The sequence below is a fragment of the Saccoglossus kowalevskii genome, chromosome 15 (genome assembly GCF_978046115.1).
Source record: "Saccoglossus kowalevskii chromosome 15, keSacKowa6.1, whole genome shotgun sequence".
Lineage (NCBI taxonomy): Eukaryota > Metazoa > Hemichordata > Enteropneusta > Harrimaniidae > Saccoglossus > Saccoglossus kowalevskii.
In genome coordinates, this window is record NC_140655.1 from 7,335,574 (window position 1) to 7,354,682 (window position 19,109).

Consider the following 19,109-nt stretch of genomic DNA (forward strand, 5'->3'; position numbering starts at 1 on the left):
CTAAATGAGAAAAAAATACCTATATACTATTTTGTCGCCCAATGCCAAAATGTGAATATTCAAATATATCCCAGTCATAGGAAACAATTGTAAAATAGATAAACCATGTTATTTTCACTTCATTTTGGACCCAAAATGCCCTACAATCTGATTATGGTGACTCTCTATTTATATTTGATGGTAAACATTCCTGATTACAGATGAACAAATCAGGAAAATAACCATACTATTGTGATAGGTAAATTTGATGTTTAAAAACCTTTCACTTAGGTAACCGGGATTCGGTCGTTTTCCACGCTAGACTCACAAGAAACACACACAAGCTCCATTCATGTTCCAACGATTCTCTGCCAAGTCCCTGGTTTTCACCCGAGACAGCATTAAATCACTCTTTATTTCTTGTCACTCCTTAACCAATTACAATCAGTATAAGAGACTCCAAGGCCTTGCCTTCAAACAAACAACCAATCACATGAAAGTTTTACACATCATAATCGATTGATTAATCGTCAAGCTATTTAGAAAACCACTACTATATTGTCAACACTAACTAATATTTATGGGGTAATAGTCTTGCAATAACATTCCACAAAGATACCACATTAGTTAGAATCGCAAATAAGATTGGTTTAGGATTACAGCTACTGTACTGTAATCTTTTAAAACTGCAGACTCATAAGATGTCTTTGGCTGATTTCGACTAGCTCGCCATCTGGCCTTGTCATTAACCTTTATCAGTAGATGTCATGGCAACCACTGTCAAACTGACTGACCTCGTCATTTAACCCCTATCAGTAGATGCCATGGCAACCACCGTTAGGCTGAAATATAAATCATGACACTATTCAGTAGCGTTCTACATTGGAACACCATATCAATAACTGAGTATATCAATATTTCTGTTGATGATTATAATGGCTAAGGTGTAAAAACAGTATTCGTTTGATAACATAACAAAACACACAAATGCGCATGTGCACTGAATTCCCCTTAACGCAGAATGTGTTGTATTTATACATGTGACTAATGGAAGATTACTGTAATACTTTAAGTTTAGATCAAGTCAGAAATGATGCCAGCGTTCCAGTTTTTTTGAAATGGTTTGTGAGGTGTCATTTCAACATACTTAGTACAAACTGAAATATACATCAAGTGTCTTGAATCAAGGTACGTAAAACAGGATATGCGATATACGTCATATATCCGGGGTCATTACGTCATTAATAACAACCCACTTGAGTCACGCTAAGAAAGTGGTGCTTTGAAGTGTATGGTCAATATTATAATGTTCACTGCACAAGAGGGCTTTATTACCAGAATGTTCAAATAATGAAAGTGACTAAATTTACAAAATATATTTCATTATGTTTCCATTGTAGTTATATTGGACTATATTTTGGCGTGTGCGATGTGATTTCAATACATCGGCACACGTGTATTTAGCGCAAACTTACGCCAGCGTATAAACGCGGGGTTGAGTCACATTAGTATTGCATGTTGTACTGGGAAAGTCATTGCCGATAATTAATTGAGTTTCATTCTATGCTCAAATCTAGGTTAAAGGGCGGTAGTCGTCGCGTTGCGCATGTGCGACATTTGTGTTGATAACATTGATTTTCCAACAATCCAAGGCGCTCTTCTAATTGAAATCACAAGTTTGAGGTTTGACCTGGGCACGATTTGCACTAATTACCGCCGGTGAATCCTTCGATACCTTCCAGTCACCTGAAAATACTTAATTAAAGATTGGTAACGTCTCAGTTTGTACTTCATCGCCATCTTTGTTTATATGAGACCCATATATTTCGTGCATGCGTGGCACGGCGACTACAGCCCTTTAGCATTGCATGGTGGTAGTAACCTTTTGACTTTGACAATGATTTCATCGTTGCTCCTATTATAGGTTACATGTATTAGCATATTATGTCTAGCGGAAGTTTACAAAGATGAGCGAAAAACAAGAAACTGACGGGAAGAAAGAATTCAAATGTTTCGTTGTAACCAAGGCGTTGGTGACACGCAGCATGTTTGCTATACATAGCATCGTTGCAATATGGCGGGTAACCCACGTGATGGGGGACGCCCTCTATTGGCTGTTATCCATAGCGTTGTTGGGGTTAGGAGTCGAGACAATGGTAACAATGATACGTAACAGAGGAGAAGAATGGACATGGTAAGTATATGCACACACAACAACAAACTATAACAAGCAAGCCTACGAACATATATAAGATATGATACATATATATTTAAATAGTGAATTCAAATTAAAGCATAGCTGACAGTTTAAAGCATCTGTCGGCTGAACGCGCGAAACAATAATTTAAATCACACAGTGACAGCTGCATAAATTGCCGACGAAATGGCATATCAATGAGAAAATTATCAGGAAAACCCCTGGAAACGCAAACAGTAATTTCGGTTTATTTGCGATAACTTTTACTTTGTTTACAGGTATCTGAACTTTCACTATTTATTAAAGACAGGATTCGATATCAGCCAGGGTAGATTCCGTGTGCATGAATACACAACACGGTATTGGATGTGAATCAAATGGGTTGAATTCGTTTGTTTCAGTGTAACGAGATATAATACAACTATTGACATTTGTTTTGAATACTATTAGGTCGCTATAATATTTCAAATAGAACTTCAACTAATGTTTTGGATCAACTGCAATATACTATTTAGTGTGTTTGTCGATATCAAGTAGTGTCTTGGAATATTTTCTGATCTGAGGTTATTTCACGCAATAGTACTCGAAACCCCGCCGTGTTTATTATATTAATAATGTTATTACGTGTATGTATACCATCTCGATATAAATGATTAATAAAAATATAAATAAAACAAAGCACATTAAACTGTTAAAACTTGCTATATATACAAAATATAATGATATGCCGAGGTTTAACGAAACCTCAATAAAATGCCACTAGTTCAAATGAATATATTATCCCGCGTCAATATATGGGGAAATTATTTTATCATAGAAATTTCAGTGCAAAAATGCAAATTTACCATGACATTTCGGATTATTGGTTCTCAGAATCTTATTTTGTTATGTATAGGAATAAACCGATAATAATGAAAGTATGACAAAATTTGAATATATTTGTTATTTTCTTAAAATTGGTGTAAGCTACTAGGACTGATAAACATTGAATAATTACCAAAGACTACGATTACCTACTACCATTCTCTATTACATGTTTTAAATCGTCCCTAACCTCCTGAACAAAACCATAGTTATCTGGTGGTTACTGAACTGAGAATCTCTGCTAGGTTATCCCGATATTCATTCCACAGGACGGCGGCTCACTTTACTCTTCTCTTTTATTATGTCCTCATTCGTCAATTAAGCTAATTATACGACGGTTTATCCGTTTTTAAACATACCGTTAAAGAAATGAACCTAAACGCAATTCACTTTTGAAGCTACGTTGATAGTTGATAAAACACATACCGTTCATGTGTTGACGCAATGTATCTGATAATCACGTGGTTTTATTCAAATCAGTATCTATTCCATAATTACACGGGTGTAATGCGATTAATATTTGTTTCACACACACCAGGTTCTGTCCCAGCTGTTTCTTTTACTTGGGAAGTTTAGTGCCCTCCATTTGGATTTTAGAATTGGATTTACTTGATAAGAGAATTGCGTCTTTTGAGTTGACGGTGAGTATATGTCCCATCAAATCGTCGTCGTTGCCACATGAATTGGGTGATGAAAACTGTCTTTTATTTTTACAGATAACTAGAATATAATTTCACAAAATTACGAAAAGAATTATTAAAGGGTGTCTCCATTTGATGCAACCATACTGAAATAGTCTCTTATGTTAAGGGATTGTGGTCGTCGCAGACTTGTGCATTCGAATTAAAACTAAACAAAGTAGTTTAATAACTCATACTCGTACACTTTACTATGCGTACAAACGCATACGATCTCGACAACCACCATTTTCAGTTAAAGCGTGATATGTAAGTAATAACATATCGGTCTTCTAATATATACATTCTCCCATAGATGGGTACCACAGAAGAAATAGTCACCGATGATTGGACATTGGCATTGGAGCAAATACTACTATTCATTCTTATCATTGGTCGTTGGATGCTGCCCAAAGGTCAAATAACACGTGACCAATTATCTCAACTATTATTGGTCTACATCGGAGTAGCCGCTGATATCATCGAGTTTTTTGAAGTTTTTAAAGAAGACTCGGTGAAATACAATCGAGAACTAATTATCGTTACTTTGACACTTTGGACGTGGAGCTTAATGCAGTTTACGTTGGTCGTCACGGTTACGAAATCGTCGAAGCCACGCTTAGCTATGCCGTCACCGGAAGACCCTCCACCAAAACCACCCCCGAAACGAAAAATTGCGTTTTTACGCATTCCGAAGTGGAAACCAAAAGTTGACGTCATAGACCCTAACATTAGACGTGAGCCACAACCGGGACTGATTATTCCAATCCGACCAGAAGATGAAATTCGGGAGGACAGCGATCCACGATGCGTGTGTTTAGAAAGTGACGCCTGGGGGATCGCCGTGACCCTCTCCTTGCAGGACGGACCGTTTCTAATCTATCGTCTCATCCTCATCATAAAATACAACGTCGTCACGCACATGAATATATTTTTCACGGTCAAAAATATTCTAATCATAATTCTGCAAGTTTATCGTCTAATTGTCGTGCAAATTGAGAAAAGTGAGAAGAAAGCCAAAGAAGAGAGAGAATTGCTAGAGACCCTCAGAAATGAAAGGTTGAATAACACCATTAGTGGTAATGACTCAGTACAGAATGGCGTAGAAAACAGTAATTACGCAAAACAATACTACTCTGTTACTGATTACTAGTTATATGTCACGTGATCTCCATTTGTTTTTGACAGGAGACTCTTTAAAAAGATTGTTTAGTTTATTCCAGTTTACTTCCGATAAAAGCAGCGACAATTACATGCACAATAGTGAACCGGAAGTTATCGCATCCCGTGGCAGTCATTTGCACATAGACATTCATTCAGATTTTTGCAGAGTTTCGTAAGACAATAGATTTTCAAACAACATTTCAGATTGTTATTCTAATAGGCACATTCATGATGACATACTTAGATCATCACGCTTTCAATAGGCAGCGTTTTACATGTATTTTCTAATGTTTGATGAAATGACATTTACCTTATTCGGATTTAAATATTCCTATAGAATTGTTTAATATTCCACGATCACTTCTGTCCTTACCTCCGTCCATCTATTTTCTACCGGGATGCATCGTCATGGGTTTGCACCATTTTAATAAATTATTTTCAGATACCTTGTATTGGATGGGTTTTATAGGATATATTACAAACGTGCCTTTCGTTAGAGTTACTGTAATTGGTAGTTTGCCGAAAACAACAGGCGTGTTTCATTTTTTGTCTTACGGAATTGGAACAGAAAATAAATTCTTGGATCGCTGTGTAAATTTAACAAAAAAAAAGAACAATTCCTGACTATACGCAATTAGATAGTCGTTCGTAAAATCTTTCGAAATAATAATTTCTTTTAATGCTACGTTTGAAAGCTTTATTAACAATGGTTTGAAATTAAACATTAATATGGTATATTCATTAGAATGTAAAGACATCCATGAGACTGTTCTTCTCCCAACGGTTTCTAAGCAACAAGAACGTATCGAAAAGCTCATCTGAGATTCCATTCTCATCGTCGTCAAATAAATAAAGATTATATTGTTTGTTGTGGGATTGTTGCGAGGAAACGCATAATGAATACAATGCCGAATTGTGTTGACGGACTCACTCAACGCAAACCAGCCGTCGTAGAGGGCGCAAAACTCGTCATCAATATAGTACGGCGCTGCACAATATAACTTTTTTCAATTTTATTATAACACAGTGATACTGCATATATTTAATATGTGCTGTATGTGACGACTACAATTCGGTCTGAATGGCTAACGCCTCAGCCTTGGAATAGCGGTACAATAACAATTATATTCAATACACCGAATAGTAAGGAACACGTACGGTCATATTTAATTGCTAACTGTTAGACAAAACACCAGACTGTTCTTCTGAATAAATCCTGGGTTAGTATTATATTGATAATGTACAAATGTGCATTACCAGAAAAAGTAACGTATGACATTCTAGAAAATATATATTGATTAGTTTAGAAAGAATTTTCCGGAAAAAAAAAACAATAGGTGTAAACAACAGCACAGTTAGTATGCACATAGTGGCAATCATATGTTTACGGTTTCAATACGTCTGTGCGCACGGACGAACGGGTGTAAGTCACGACAAGAAAAAACAACTAATCTACTTGGCAGACGCAGGAACTGTATCGCTAGACATGCCAATAACGTTGCCAAACTTTACCCAGTGTAGCGCCGTAATATCTCGCATGTTACTAGCCTTACACGGAGGACTAACAATATGGCGGGCTGTATTACACAACGAATTCCCTTACTACCTCTGTGTTGTTGCTATATTATCGTTATTGGAAGGCACTTACGTGGTGGTTAAAAGGGAGGGGAAAGAGTGGAAAAGGTGGGTCATTTTTTTGTTTGTTTGTTTATTTTATACTTGCTTTTACAGAAATAAGATATTTGTCGTAGTAAGAAAGACATATTAGCTACCAATGTAAAAATAATAGTTTACACACAGACATCGTAAATAACATGCAAACGCTACTTTCTCATTAAAAATGTATGTGTGTTCCAGATCATGCGACACAACCAGAATGTAATAATTTTTCGAATGGGTCAAGTATCCCCAAATTCAACAAACTTCAATTTAGTAAACCTACCTCAAAAATGAACCTGATTTATCCACACTGGTAATGGTAAAATTGGATAAATTGAATCAGCTTAGTGCTCTAAATATGCTAGTCCGTTACATTGAGTTGAAGTGCAGCTCGCCAATGTGAAACAATTCCTTGATAAAGTTTATTTTCGTAGAGGGGTGGTACATTTTTGGTTCTTCATATAAACACTGATTAAAGTTTGTAACTTATGTTGTTTAAAACGAGGTATAAAAAGACCGATATAGACCAACGAATTTCGAATTAAAATATTATTTTGAAAAAAAAAAACATAATAAAAATTACAGTAAATTTGTCTTTAAACCCCGCTACCACATCATTCACAATATATGCCGCCCCCATGTCACCAATTTGAGATATGGTATAATAAATATGCATTTAAATACATTTAAGTGTTCTAACTACAAATGCCTGACATGTATTTATTATCTGTCCGCGTTCAACAGAATTTGCCTGAGTGTGGTATTTTACCTAGCTGCGGTTATACCTTCCATTTGGTCAATCGAGATCGCCCTCTACGACAGAAGGTTACAAGAGCGCATTGACAAGATAGACGCGAATACCACAGACAGTATTAAAGTGAGTAGTGTACACCAGAGAATTGATTTGAATAATATTTCTGTCCAATGAAAACGAAGTATATTATGAATTGTCAGTACGTACCAGTAGTTCAAAGGGCATGCGCATTTTCAAAATGAAGAATTCACAAATATAGATCCCGATATAAATCATACTCATATAGTTCATATCGATTTTTTTCTTTATTAATATGGATTTGCATATCCAGTTCAGAAATGCATATTTCGAGGAATAATTTTTATCTGAACACCAACAATATAGTTCTAAATTCACCGTCTCTATTGACAACTCGTTGTTGCAGATTCATCAATGTTAGAGTCACATAATGGGGAACTGTTCTCATCATCATGTTAAAATCTGGACAGCATACACGTATAACGTTTTAAGCTTTCATGGGATCTCGTATAGTTTATGTAGTAGTGACTTCTAAATGAAAGCGTCTGCTATTATCGTCACTGGTGGCTCCCTGTTTCGTACATTTCTCACTTTCACGCGTTGAGTTTTAAGAAACTCATTCCAGCAAGTTTTTAAGTATGAAATCCAAAATGTTCTACCTGTACTGACTCGACTTATGATAAGTTTATTGCAATAGACCACCGAATCACGCAAATCAAATTTAAATGATGTGCAATTACCCTGCTTCAAAATGTTCTCCATAGATCATGCACTCAAACAGTGCCGACGAAAGCTGGGCACTAGCGCTGGAGCAGTTAACACCATGTGTTTTGCTACTCGGTAGATGGTTATTGCCAAGTCCAAATCAGTCCCATTATGAACTATCCAATGTCGTTATGGTGTTTCTCGGTAAGTAATGCAAAGTAGGAACACTAATGATGTATTTTTCAAATGCGATTCCAAAATGATATCTTGCACAGTTACCAAGGAGAAGAATTACGCATGATGCTCCCATATCAGGGTGATGTGCACGTGGTACGTTCGATGGTTTCATTCCGTAATTTATTTGTCCCTTCGTGTATAATCTAATCAGTTAATAATACAATAGTTGTAGCTAAGCTATGTTTAGTGAATATGCTCAGAGGATGTTGTCTGTTTCTCGAATATTTAAACTGTTTTATGAATATTAATTAGATGACTATACTCAGCGATTCGAGAAACAAATGTCATATTGGTAGGCACAGTATTCACCTGCAGAGGGCGAATATCTTGTTAAAGCTCTACACGGAACGAAACGACAAAATACACTGCTTATAACGATTGGGTAATAAAGCAGAGATGCTGAATTGTTCGAGTTATGAACATTGAGTTACGAAAACATCGAGTTGCAAAACTGCTAACCGAACTTTGAGTTACGGGCAACATAAGTTATTGTTTTTTATTTAACATAATGTTTCCCGTAACTCGAAGTTCGGTTAACAGTTAATTAAAATTTTAGTTATTAAATGATAACGTTAAACAAAACAACAAATCTATGTTTCCTGTAACTCAGAGTATGGTTAACTGTTTATAAAGTTTGATTTACTAAATGTGGACTGTTAATTGAATATCGAGTTACAATTGGGCATGGTTTCTCAATAGTGGGCGTGGTTTCTAAAATATGGGCGTGGTCATTTGTGTAACTCGATGTTTTCGTAACTCGATGTCCGTAACTCGAACAATTCATCATCTCAATAAAGCAACATGTGCTTCATATTGTTGTTTTGTGTTCAGGAACCGCCGCAGATATCTTGGAATTTATGGATGTGATGAACTACGAGGAGGTAAAATATAACAAATACCTTCTTTACTCTGTACTCGCTTTGTGGACGTGGGCATTGATGAAGTTTGCGTTGATGCCGCCATCAAATGAACAGATAACGGAGAAGACCGGTAAATTGGAAACTGTGCACGGTATAAGCAGAGGCGCTGGTGGGAAGAGAAAGATCGAGCGTAAGCACAGCAACAAAGTAGAACCTGTCAGCGCCGACCACGCACCGTCGTCTCGCCGTGGCGCGTCTTCGACGTCGTTGGTTAGCGAGATTAGCGAGATACTGGACGGATACGAGTCTGAGTTAGTAGATGTTATGAGACCCGCCCCTAAATCTCTTCCTATAAAAGTCAACGACCAGGGTGTCAACACTGCAAACACTCAGGGCTCCGCTGTGATACCCGAAGAGTCAGTGAAGAAGGGTACACCTGGTAGAATCGGAGATTCAACTGACACTCGTACAGCGAAGAAAGATCAATTAAACTCGATCAAGTTTGACATTTTAGCTGTGTTATCCGATGTGATATTTCAAGATGCTACCTTCTTATGCTTCAGACTGTACATCATGTTTGCACACCATATTATAAGTCTATTTTTCACAGGTAGGTATGGCAATGATACTAACACGGCAGATCCGTGACATAAACTAGTTGCATTTTTAGAACCATATCGGTGCGTGCCCAATTGACCATTCGACACCGAGATATTAATTTGTAATCAAAGCATACCCAAAACCATCCAATGGGGCTTCTCAAGTTATAAAGTATCGTTGATCATGTTAAAGGGCGGTGGTCGTCGCGTGGCGCGTGCTCGAATATCATGTAAACAAACGATGCATTTTGCAAGCGTTGTGTAAGTCGCGACGCAACGACCACCGCCCTTTAAATTATTACCATATGTTTCTATACAAATGGTTCGTTTCATCTGACAAATATAAGTAGTAGTTCACTGGCGAGTTATGCATAAATATGTTCGTTGTGTGACATGAACTATGGTATTATTATCACAACCAGGCCACCTTATAAAATCGGCCATATTGTTGTTGAAATGTTGTTTTAAATTGAATGTTTATGACCACTTCACCACCATATCAAAATAGGCGAAACCATGAATGATTTTCACGGAATTTATGTAATCCGCTTTTAATATACATATTCTGAATGTCATTTGTGTATAATTAAATTATTTTTTCTTTGTTTTTACAGGTAAAAATATACTGATGCTGTTACTACAGTCATATCGTATCGCTGTTCTACGTGCTGAATATCGCGAGATTTCCCGAGATTGCGCGGGACAAGACAACTCTAATTTATTGAAAGATAAATAAAAACGCGGTGCACGTCAGCGCAATTTTTGCACACGACACGGCATAGAGGTTATTACATTTCGCATGTTGAGATATTCGTCACTGTTACTCTGCCATACAAAATGAATATCGATTTGGGGTTAGGTACATGCATTGATTTAGTCAATACTTGTTAATAGTCTAACCTCTTATTACAATACTAGTAATAACAATGTGAAATTTATTTATTTATTTATTTATTTATTTATTTATTTATTTATTTATTTATTTATTTATTTATTTATTTATTTATTTATTTCATGATAAGTGGAACGCTCTGGCTGTATTGAGAGGATGAATCGGTGGCGTACTAGTAGACCCATTAGCAACAAATTGTAATTATATTTCAAACTTTAAAATGATCAAAATAACTTTCGAAACAGGAAAATGTTTCTTCGTATCTGCTCCAAATTGTGCCTTACAATAATTCCCAAAGATGAGATAGGTTACATTTGTGCACATACTAAATCTGTAATTATAATAAACCATATTCCGTATGAATAAAACAAAATATCGTATCACATAAATATCATAATCAACATATTTCATAATTAATTATTTTATAATCATAATCAGTGAAATTTAATTACTTGAAAATATTTATTAATTTTGGAAAAATGGCACGCCCTTGTATTTTAAATATTCAAACTTGTGTTTCAGACAACGGGGAAGTAACCTTCAAATTTCACCAGCACTGCTAGCAATTTCTCTGCATTAAACATTATTTGCAAATATTTCCGTTCCAATTATAAGTAAAGAATTGACTATTAGAAACCCTGTGGCTGATTGTAGAATTAGAAAGATTTGCTAAGGAAAGAAAGTTTGGAAACATATCCTACAGGGATCTATAACAGAACAACAATTCTGCCCGCCTAAATGCTGAAAAATAAATTCCACATAGTGTGAAAGAAATCTGGCTGGTTTGACGACTGTGTCGTAACACGTTTAGATGAATTGAGCCATCCCTATCACCCTCCCCAGGTTCCTGATGAATTGTTACGTAAATACTCAGACGACAAAAAAGTCTGTGTTGTCACTGATCGGTTTCTCAATGCCTCCAGTACATTGCCAATGGAACTCGCATGCACAGACTGACCCGTACTTAAGGCCTGTTCACAGCCCCACGGACCAATTCACTAGTCTAATATTCGTAGATTTGTCAAAGTCCCACGTTAATAGACGACATGTAGCCTATACGAAGTTGTAAGTTGTTCTCAAAGCATTGATTCGATTCAGAAATACAATCAATAGAGCGTTCTGTCTTAATGAATACAAAATAGCAAACGTTAGAAGTTCATTACGAGGAAGAAGAAACAAAATAATGAAAAGAAAACCAAAAACTGTCAAATGCGACCGTAAATAAGGATACAAAGCTATTTTGGTCACTACTTAATACTAACAAAGTAGAACCGTTATCGAATATAACGCAAGATATGAAGCATGTAGTTAGTCTAGAGAATTGATCTTGACTCCCAGCTGCTCCACGACGATGAATTTTGGCATAGGTATTCTCTGATAGCTGCTAATGAAATCTGGCACTTTAACTTTAGAAAATACGACACAACTCTCCCCTAGGTGAACTCTGAAACAGGGTACCATATTTCAAAACAACGTTGACGATGTTTTTAAAAAGTGTTATGAGGTAAAAATCTAGGTCACGCAACAGTAGACGAACTGGGAAATTGAATTCAAGCTTTCTATAGTATCTCGAAGTACCGCGAACATCATTTCTGTGGCCTTATTTCGGTTTCTTCGAATTTGCACAGTGATCACGTGATTACACGGTACCATTTTGTTGTTGGAATATTCATTTCATATTATTTTGAAAAATAAGCTTTCTAAAAATATATAACTTGATGGGATTCAAAGAATATGTTACTTCAGAAATGTGCTATGCAATTGCAATAGCAAAAACCTCTACTACATCCTTAACTACTTCTTGCTTTAATGTCAACCTTGTTAATTTCATGGAATTCGAAGACGTTGACGATCGAAACAATATTGATGATTCTGAGTTAGATGGAAAAGATGTTGGCTGGATTGCGAAACTACAATGACATAATTAAACAAATCTGTTAAAATGCTGTGTTAAATGACGATGGTAATCGCACAGCGCGTGTTCGAATTTCATGTAAACAAACAATGTATTTTACACGCGTTATTTATGTCGCTATGATTACCGCCAAAAAAAAAACGGGATTTTTGCAGAAATATCAAAACATTTTCCCTCTTAAATTAAAGTTGTTTGAACACTTTTCAAAACACTGTTTTAACGTGTATTTGTAGTCAGTAAATTCGTTTCGCAGATTGTTTTCCTATGTATATGCATTGTTTTAACAGTTGCCAAAATAGATATGTAACAATCGTGTCAGTCATCATAAGCATAATAAGTTGTTACATATACTGTAAAAGACTCGTTTTAGACACAGTATAATACATTAAAATTGACGTTCTCTAAACAGTATGTATTTTGGTCACAGTTAATATATGCTAATAATATTAGCAATATTACGTAACCAAAAATTAATCATAATGCGAGTTTCCTAGCATTGACAAGTACCTTCAAAAATACTTGGTAGAGGTAACACCTTATACCCTGGACACAATCTTCAGATATTTCTCTCCACACAAAACTCCATATTCGAAACAATCCCCTGTCAGTGGTAAGACAGTGGTTACTTCCAAGTTTTTATTTCATTATCTGTATCCTGTTGGTTAATCGAATCTCAAATGGAGCGATCGCAAATAAAAAAAAAGCGTGAATCCTCGAACCGACAGTTACCCGGCCCCTTCATGTATCGGAATTCCTCTTATTCAAGCCTGGTAGCCACGGGCTGTAGTCGGAACTTTCGTCTGGCGTAATATTGTATGCTGACAAAAAACAAGGCGTCATCAGAGGCAACCATGGTTGACATAGGCGCATCTCGAAACTTGCAGTTTTTTTTTGTCAAGCTATTATTGATTGGATGCCAGAAAAAATCAATATGTTATGACCTAGATTAGCAGTATATTCAGAATTTAACATGTTTTTTTTCTTTTGAAGCAATAACTGTGTCTGTCGATAAACCCCACAATTTAAACAAACGACTGAATTGTGTTAAATACGACTTTAAAAAGGCATTATTTAAGTTATTAAATAATTGTGTTTTTACAACGAAATCATGCAACAAAATATCACTGAAATATTCAGGTCAGTAGAACATTTTGGCCCCACAGCGTTGTTTCATTTAGCTATCCAGTTTCACCTGAGTTAAAACGGTGCATGGTTTTATATTAGACCTTTTCTAATTAATAGTTGTACTAATAATACATGGACTAAAGCCGATATGAGTATTGTGTGAGCGAGAGAAAAAGAAAAAAAGAATTCCCGACTCAGACGTAAAAATACTGTTTGCAAAGTAAAAGGAATAGCGACATCAACTAGTGCCCTGGTATGACATCACTCGTCACCTGATCGTGTAATTTCGTGTAATTTCCAATATGTCGTCTGCTAGTTCGGTCGCTTATATCGATGGTCCGCCTCGAAAGACATGACGATTAGCTTCAGTTCAGAAGAATAACTTGACACACTAGTAGAAAATTATGATGCACCGAAGACAAAGGACGAAATCAGGTTTTCTTGGAGCGTCTTTACATAGTTTTGTGAAGGAATCGGGACACCGCTAGCAGCGTGTTTACTATTAATGGTACAGTATGAACGTGTAATGTGTTATGAAACATATATTGTATATATATATATTATACGTCTATTTTTCACTCGGGGTTGTGGGGTACCAACAAACCCTCGGGGGGAAATAGACGTATAATAGTACCCTCATGGCCATGCAATATGTGCTTAATAGTATATCGCTGAATGATCATATATTCAGAAGTAATGGGCATTAAGCTGTGTGCCCCGACAGCAAAAGACCATTTTCATACAATAGGGTATATTGTTACAAATATAATTAACTTGAGCCATGTTTTGGTTATAGCTATGACGTCATATCCATTATCAATAAGGTGAAGATTGATTTCGTTGAGTTTATTACATATGATTGAGTGTATAATGTTAATAACTACAACATAATCAGTCATAGTCAGATTTCGACATTGCATATTGTGACCTCGTGAAACTCGGGTATTTCTCGCACCAAGTCCACCGCGGGATATTTCGTTTTACGCACAATGGAGGACATGGATAACCGGATTTCGGCTCCGGTGCGAATCTCCCAATTTCATAAATGTAATCGTATTCGAATCTCAGGCTAGCTAATTTGGCGTGGTGAGGATCATACAGGCATTTATACCGCCTGGGGGAACGAACAACTGACTTGTCAGATAAAAATAAATAAAATACAAATGTAAGTGTTAAACAGATTTAATATTTAAACTAGTAATTCACTCAATATAGAAACGCCATGGCAACAGCATGCCTAAGTACAACGGCAATTTCCGAAATTACAAAATACGTGCTTTACAGAAATTTTACAGTGAGAACACAATAGCTTTACCGCTATCGTCAGTTCTCATAAAATGATACATAATACAATAATAAACTTATGTCAACAAAATCGCCAACCAGTTCACAACGTTCTGTACAGTCCCGAAAATTCGCTGACCTCGAGGCAAGTATAACCAGCGATGACGCAATGGCATCGCCAGAGAACACGGCCACTCACAGGAAATCACAACTACTCCCGATGATTCTAGGCTCTATGATCTGATGTACGTTAAGTTCCTTGAGCCATACGTTGCAAAAGATCACTCACCGCTTATCAACCAGTTCCTGAGTCGCATCAATTCGGTCATCGACGACACAGTCCAACGCTGTACGTCCACAAAGTCGGTGCAACACAAGTTCGACAGTCACTTTGATTTCTTCGCGTACGGGAATTACATAAACCTGTTTGTGGGCTGCAACACCTTGAACTCAGTTATTTCCTAGCTTTTCGTACGCCGACTTGATGCTTTCCAGGACACTTTCGTGTTCACGGCTTCAACACAATCCCGCTTTCAGCTGCTGCCATCTTTGTCTCTGTCCTGCACCTTTTTCTCTTGCGCGCAAAGTGGCGTGATATCGTGCGACGCACCAATCAGTGTAGCGCGTCTCAACATGCGTCAATCATGAGACCAAAACTTTTCCATGACGTCACACAATACGGGTTACCATAATAAATACCGCACGGGCCCGTAGTAACAAGAAACATAAAGAAAACTACATAGAATTAAAGAAACAGTAAAATTACCCTGGTTTCACACTCCCCCGGTCTGTCCAAGGATGCCACAGTGCACAGAAGCACTGGGGCATACCCAGGCAGACCCAAACGAAGCAGGGTAATGCGGAAACCAGGTCAACAAACTCGAAAAGCACAGCATTAGCGAAAACGTGGGCGTCATTCGATCGTCAATAGAACCTTTACATATAATGTCCCTAGTAATGTTTTTTTTTAGAAATGTTTCTGAAGATAGAGACGTGTACACCTAATTGATTCACACTAGACGATATGCACACTCATTCAAACTCCTCACGAGTACCTGTTGGCCTTATCCAGAACTAGAGGATATAGGGAATACAGTGCTGATGTCTCCCCTAGGGCAGTGTTTGTCGCAATCGTGCGAGTCCCTCCCTCTGATATGCCCACGAACAACCCACCTGTTGGTGGCTCCGCAAACAACATCATGACGCACCACATAGTCTTCCAGATTGCTAAGAAAACCATGCCCACGCAGGGTATATAACCTATACGTAGGTTTCAGATTTGTCACTACAAATCATGCGAGTAAACCAAAAACGATGACATAAACCACGACTGACTAAGAACACACGCTCCGCCAACCTGTCGAAACCAAGCTCTTCACAAAAAGAAGTCTCATAACACTATATACATATATACAAATAGCTCACCCACTGCTGCCCTGGAACGTAAGCCTACAACGTAATGTCCCATGGAGATCCCGATGTGTCGAGTCGTGCAAGTTCATATCGCATCTGGCGTTTGACTATATAGGCATGCCTCGCCACGGGCATCCAAGACCAACAGTCAACAGACAAGGTGAAAACTAATTCATGACAGTTCAGTAAAGCAATGTTGCAAGTATACGCTACCAAAGTGATAGTAATACTGCAAACCACAGATGCCAACTATGACGACAATGCACACCGCGCTGCAATCTCAAACAAGGCGTCGGCTGATCAAACTGACCCTCTCTAACCGATACACTAATACACACTGGGTGACGGTATCTAAACGCGGAGAAAACGTCAACAAGACCGCACGACGTGAGCCATGACAAGTCAACGCAGGACCACAACGCAATGCCGCCTTAGTAAGCTTTAGCAAATGTGCCGCAATGCACACCCACTAACCGTACCGAACTCATATTGTTCCAGTTACCTTAACACAGGAGGAAAATCCCCATCTATTCGGCGGATGCCATACCCTTCTAGATCTACGTATCGGGTCGACACCAGATGTTACAACATCAATAGTCGTTGCCGTACTCTTCCTATGTGCGTCAGAAACTTTAGCTGACTCACATGGAGAAAACTTCCAACTCTTAGGTGCGTGACGTACACGCTTTGATCGCCGTGGTAACTGAATATCAGATGACATGCAAGTCATCTCTGTCAGATCGTTATCCGACTGTGTCGGGGTACTAATGGCTGATTCATCCTCATCAGATGCATCGTACATGGCACTTTCATTTACTATTTGCGCATTAACCTCGTGAATGGTATCAGACAAACGATCAACATCATGCTGATGTCTATCGATATCTCCAGCACTGGCTGGTAAAGGCGTGTCTGAAATACCTTGCGAGAAAATCTCACGACTAAACGGATCTGGGGCTTTAGCTTGCCTTACCCCTGCCTCACTAGAAGACAGTGCAAGCTCATTGTCATAAGCACTTACTGCTGCGCTCCTATGCAATCCCTCGATGGCTTCGTTCACTGCCATCTGTGGGTTTACAGTCCTCAACCCGTCAGCCACATTCTCGCGTACATAATAGTCAATATCATCACTATCGTATCCACTACTGGTGGACATATCTTCACAGGGCTTGAGCAAATTTCGATGAGCAGTGCGAGTCCTCCCGCCCTTATCAGGTCTAATGACATAAACAGGGAGACCTTCAAGTTTGTTTACCACCTGATGGGGTGTATCTTCCCACCAGTCGGCAATCTGATTCTTGCCCCGAAGATTAACATTCTTTATCAACACTAGATCGTTTGTGTGCAGGGTTTCATTCGGTATAATCTTAGCATGATCATAACGACGCTTATTACTGGCTTGTGACTTTCTATTAGCCAGAATAGCGATCTGCCTAGCCTTTTCTATTCGTTGTTCCAAATCATGTATGTATTTGGAGGTAGATACAATTGGTCTCTGATCATTGGGATAAACGTTTAGTCACACATCCAATGCAGTACGAGCCTCCCTTCCAAACATAAGCCTGGATGGTGAAAAACCTGTGGTATCGTGACATGTACAATTGTATGCATGGACCAATGCGGGAACGTATGCTTTCCAATTGGCTTTCTTGTCATTTTCTAGCATACCCAACATGTTCAACAATGTACGATTCATCCTCTCACACTGCCCGTTTCCAATAGGATGGTAGGGCGTAGTACGGGACTTCTCAAAGCCCAACAATTGGCAGAGTTCGCACACCACTTTTGATTCAAAGTTACAACCCTGGTCTGAATGTAGACGCTCAGGGACCCCATAGTGAACTATGAACCCCTCGTACAAATGTTTGGCAGTAGTTTTAGCGGTCTGATTTCGAGTCAGAATCGCCATAGCAAATTTGGTGAAGTGATCGGTGAGCACTAATATGTTAGCAATGCCCCCTTTCGACTCCTCCAATGACAAAAAGTCCATAGCAACCAGTTCTAATGGTTGTGTGGTCGTAATAGGTACCATATCAGCTCGAATCTTAAAGCCTGCTGGTTATTTCCTCCGAGTACAACGTTTACAAATTCGCACATAATTCCACATAATTCGCACATAATTTGCTTTCCATACGCGGCCAGTAGAACCGAGATCGCAACGTTTCAAGAGTACGATCACATCCAAAGTGTCCCATCTGATCATGCCCTCCAGCCATAGCGATCTTACGATGACTGGAGGGCAATACCAACTGAAAACATTTCTTATCCAAACTATCATATCTAGTTCGGTATAAAACGTTGTCCCTAAAACATAGTTTATCCATCTCGCGTAAAGCTGATAATACCAGTGGTGTCTCTTTCCCTTTCTGACGATTATCAGGACGTGTTCCGATTCGCCTCCAATGGATTAGTCGCGATATAACAGGATCGTGTTTCTGCAATTCAGCCCAATCTTGAGGAGACACTGAGATGAGAGATGACTCATCAGGGTACTCTGGCGGAGATATGAACTCCTTAGGTATAGCTGTAGCCATGTGTGCAATGGCCTCTACCCAAGGTGTCTCGTCGGACAAAAGATGACCCTGGCCAATCGCACGGATCTCGGCAGAACCGAGTTCTGCGGTAGCGTCAAAGCGGTTATCTTGTTCATTTAGTGCAGCTGGCCTCGGACGCGGCCGTCTGGACAGCACATCAGCTTCTGCGTTATTGCGTCCAGGGCGGTAACAAATGGTCATGTTGTAGTTTGACAGTGCTGCCCACCACCGGT

The 19,109-nt window shown here is 38.3% G+C and overlaps 2 protein-coding genes across 2 annotated transcripts; both read left to right on the forward strand.

Annotated features, from left to right (window-relative positions):
- Window positions 1-1,946: 1,946 nt before the first annotated feature.
- Window positions 1,947-4,870, forward strand: LOC100375310 (transmembrane protein 26-like). The gene is made up of 3 exons (XM_078006950.1): window positions 1,947-2,173; window positions 3,579-3,681; window positions 4,034-4,870. The coding sequence occupies exons 1-3, from the start codon at window positions 1,947-1,949 to the stop codon at window positions 4,868-4,870; spliced, it is 1,167 nt and encodes a 388-aa protein (XP_077863076.1).
- Window positions 4,871-6,367: 1,497 nt separating this feature from the next.
- Window positions 6,368-10,647, forward strand: LOC146733905 (uncharacterized). Its single transcript, XM_085508406.1, has 5 exons — window positions 6,368-6,564; window positions 7,285-7,417; window positions 8,077-8,221; window positions 9,086-9,724; window positions 10,328-10,647. Exons 1-5 carry the CDS (start codon window positions 6,368-6,370, stop codon window positions 10,447-10,449), a joined length of 1,236 nt encoding a protein of 411 aa, XP_085364532.1. The 3' UTR covers window positions 10,450-10,647.
- The last annotated feature ends 8,462 nt before the right edge of the window (window positions 10,648-19,109 follow it).

What these genes read in the sequence shown, in the direction of transcription:
- LOC100375310 (XM_078006950.1), top strand. Translation starts at nt 1,947, where the DNA reads ATGAGCGAAAAACAAGAAACTGACGGGAAGAAAGAATTCAAATGTTTC. An exon ending in AGAGGAGAAGAATGGACATG is followed by an intron (nt 2,174 to 3,578) that starts GTAAGTATATGC and finishes CACACACACCAG; the next exon opens with GTTCTGTCCCAGCTGTTTCT. An exon ending in TTGCGTCTTTTGAGTTGACG is followed by an intron (nt 3,682 to 4,033) that starts GTGAGTATATGT and finishes ATTCTCCCATAG; the next exon opens with ATGGGTACCACAGAAGAAAT.
- LOC146733905 (XM_085508406.1), top strand. Translation starts at nt 6,368, where the DNA reads ATGCCAATAACGTTGCCAAACTTTACCCAGTGTAGCGCCGTAATATCT. An exon ending in GAGGGGAAAGAGTGGAAAAG is followed by an intron (nt 6,565 to 7,284) that starts GTGGGTCATTTT and finishes CGCGTTCAACAG; the next exon opens with AATTTGCCTGAGTGTGGTAT. An exon ending in ATACCACAGACAGTATTAAA is followed by an intron (nt 7,418 to 8,076) that starts GTGAGTAGTGTA and finishes TGTTCTCCATAG; the next exon opens with ATCATGCACTCAAACAGTGC.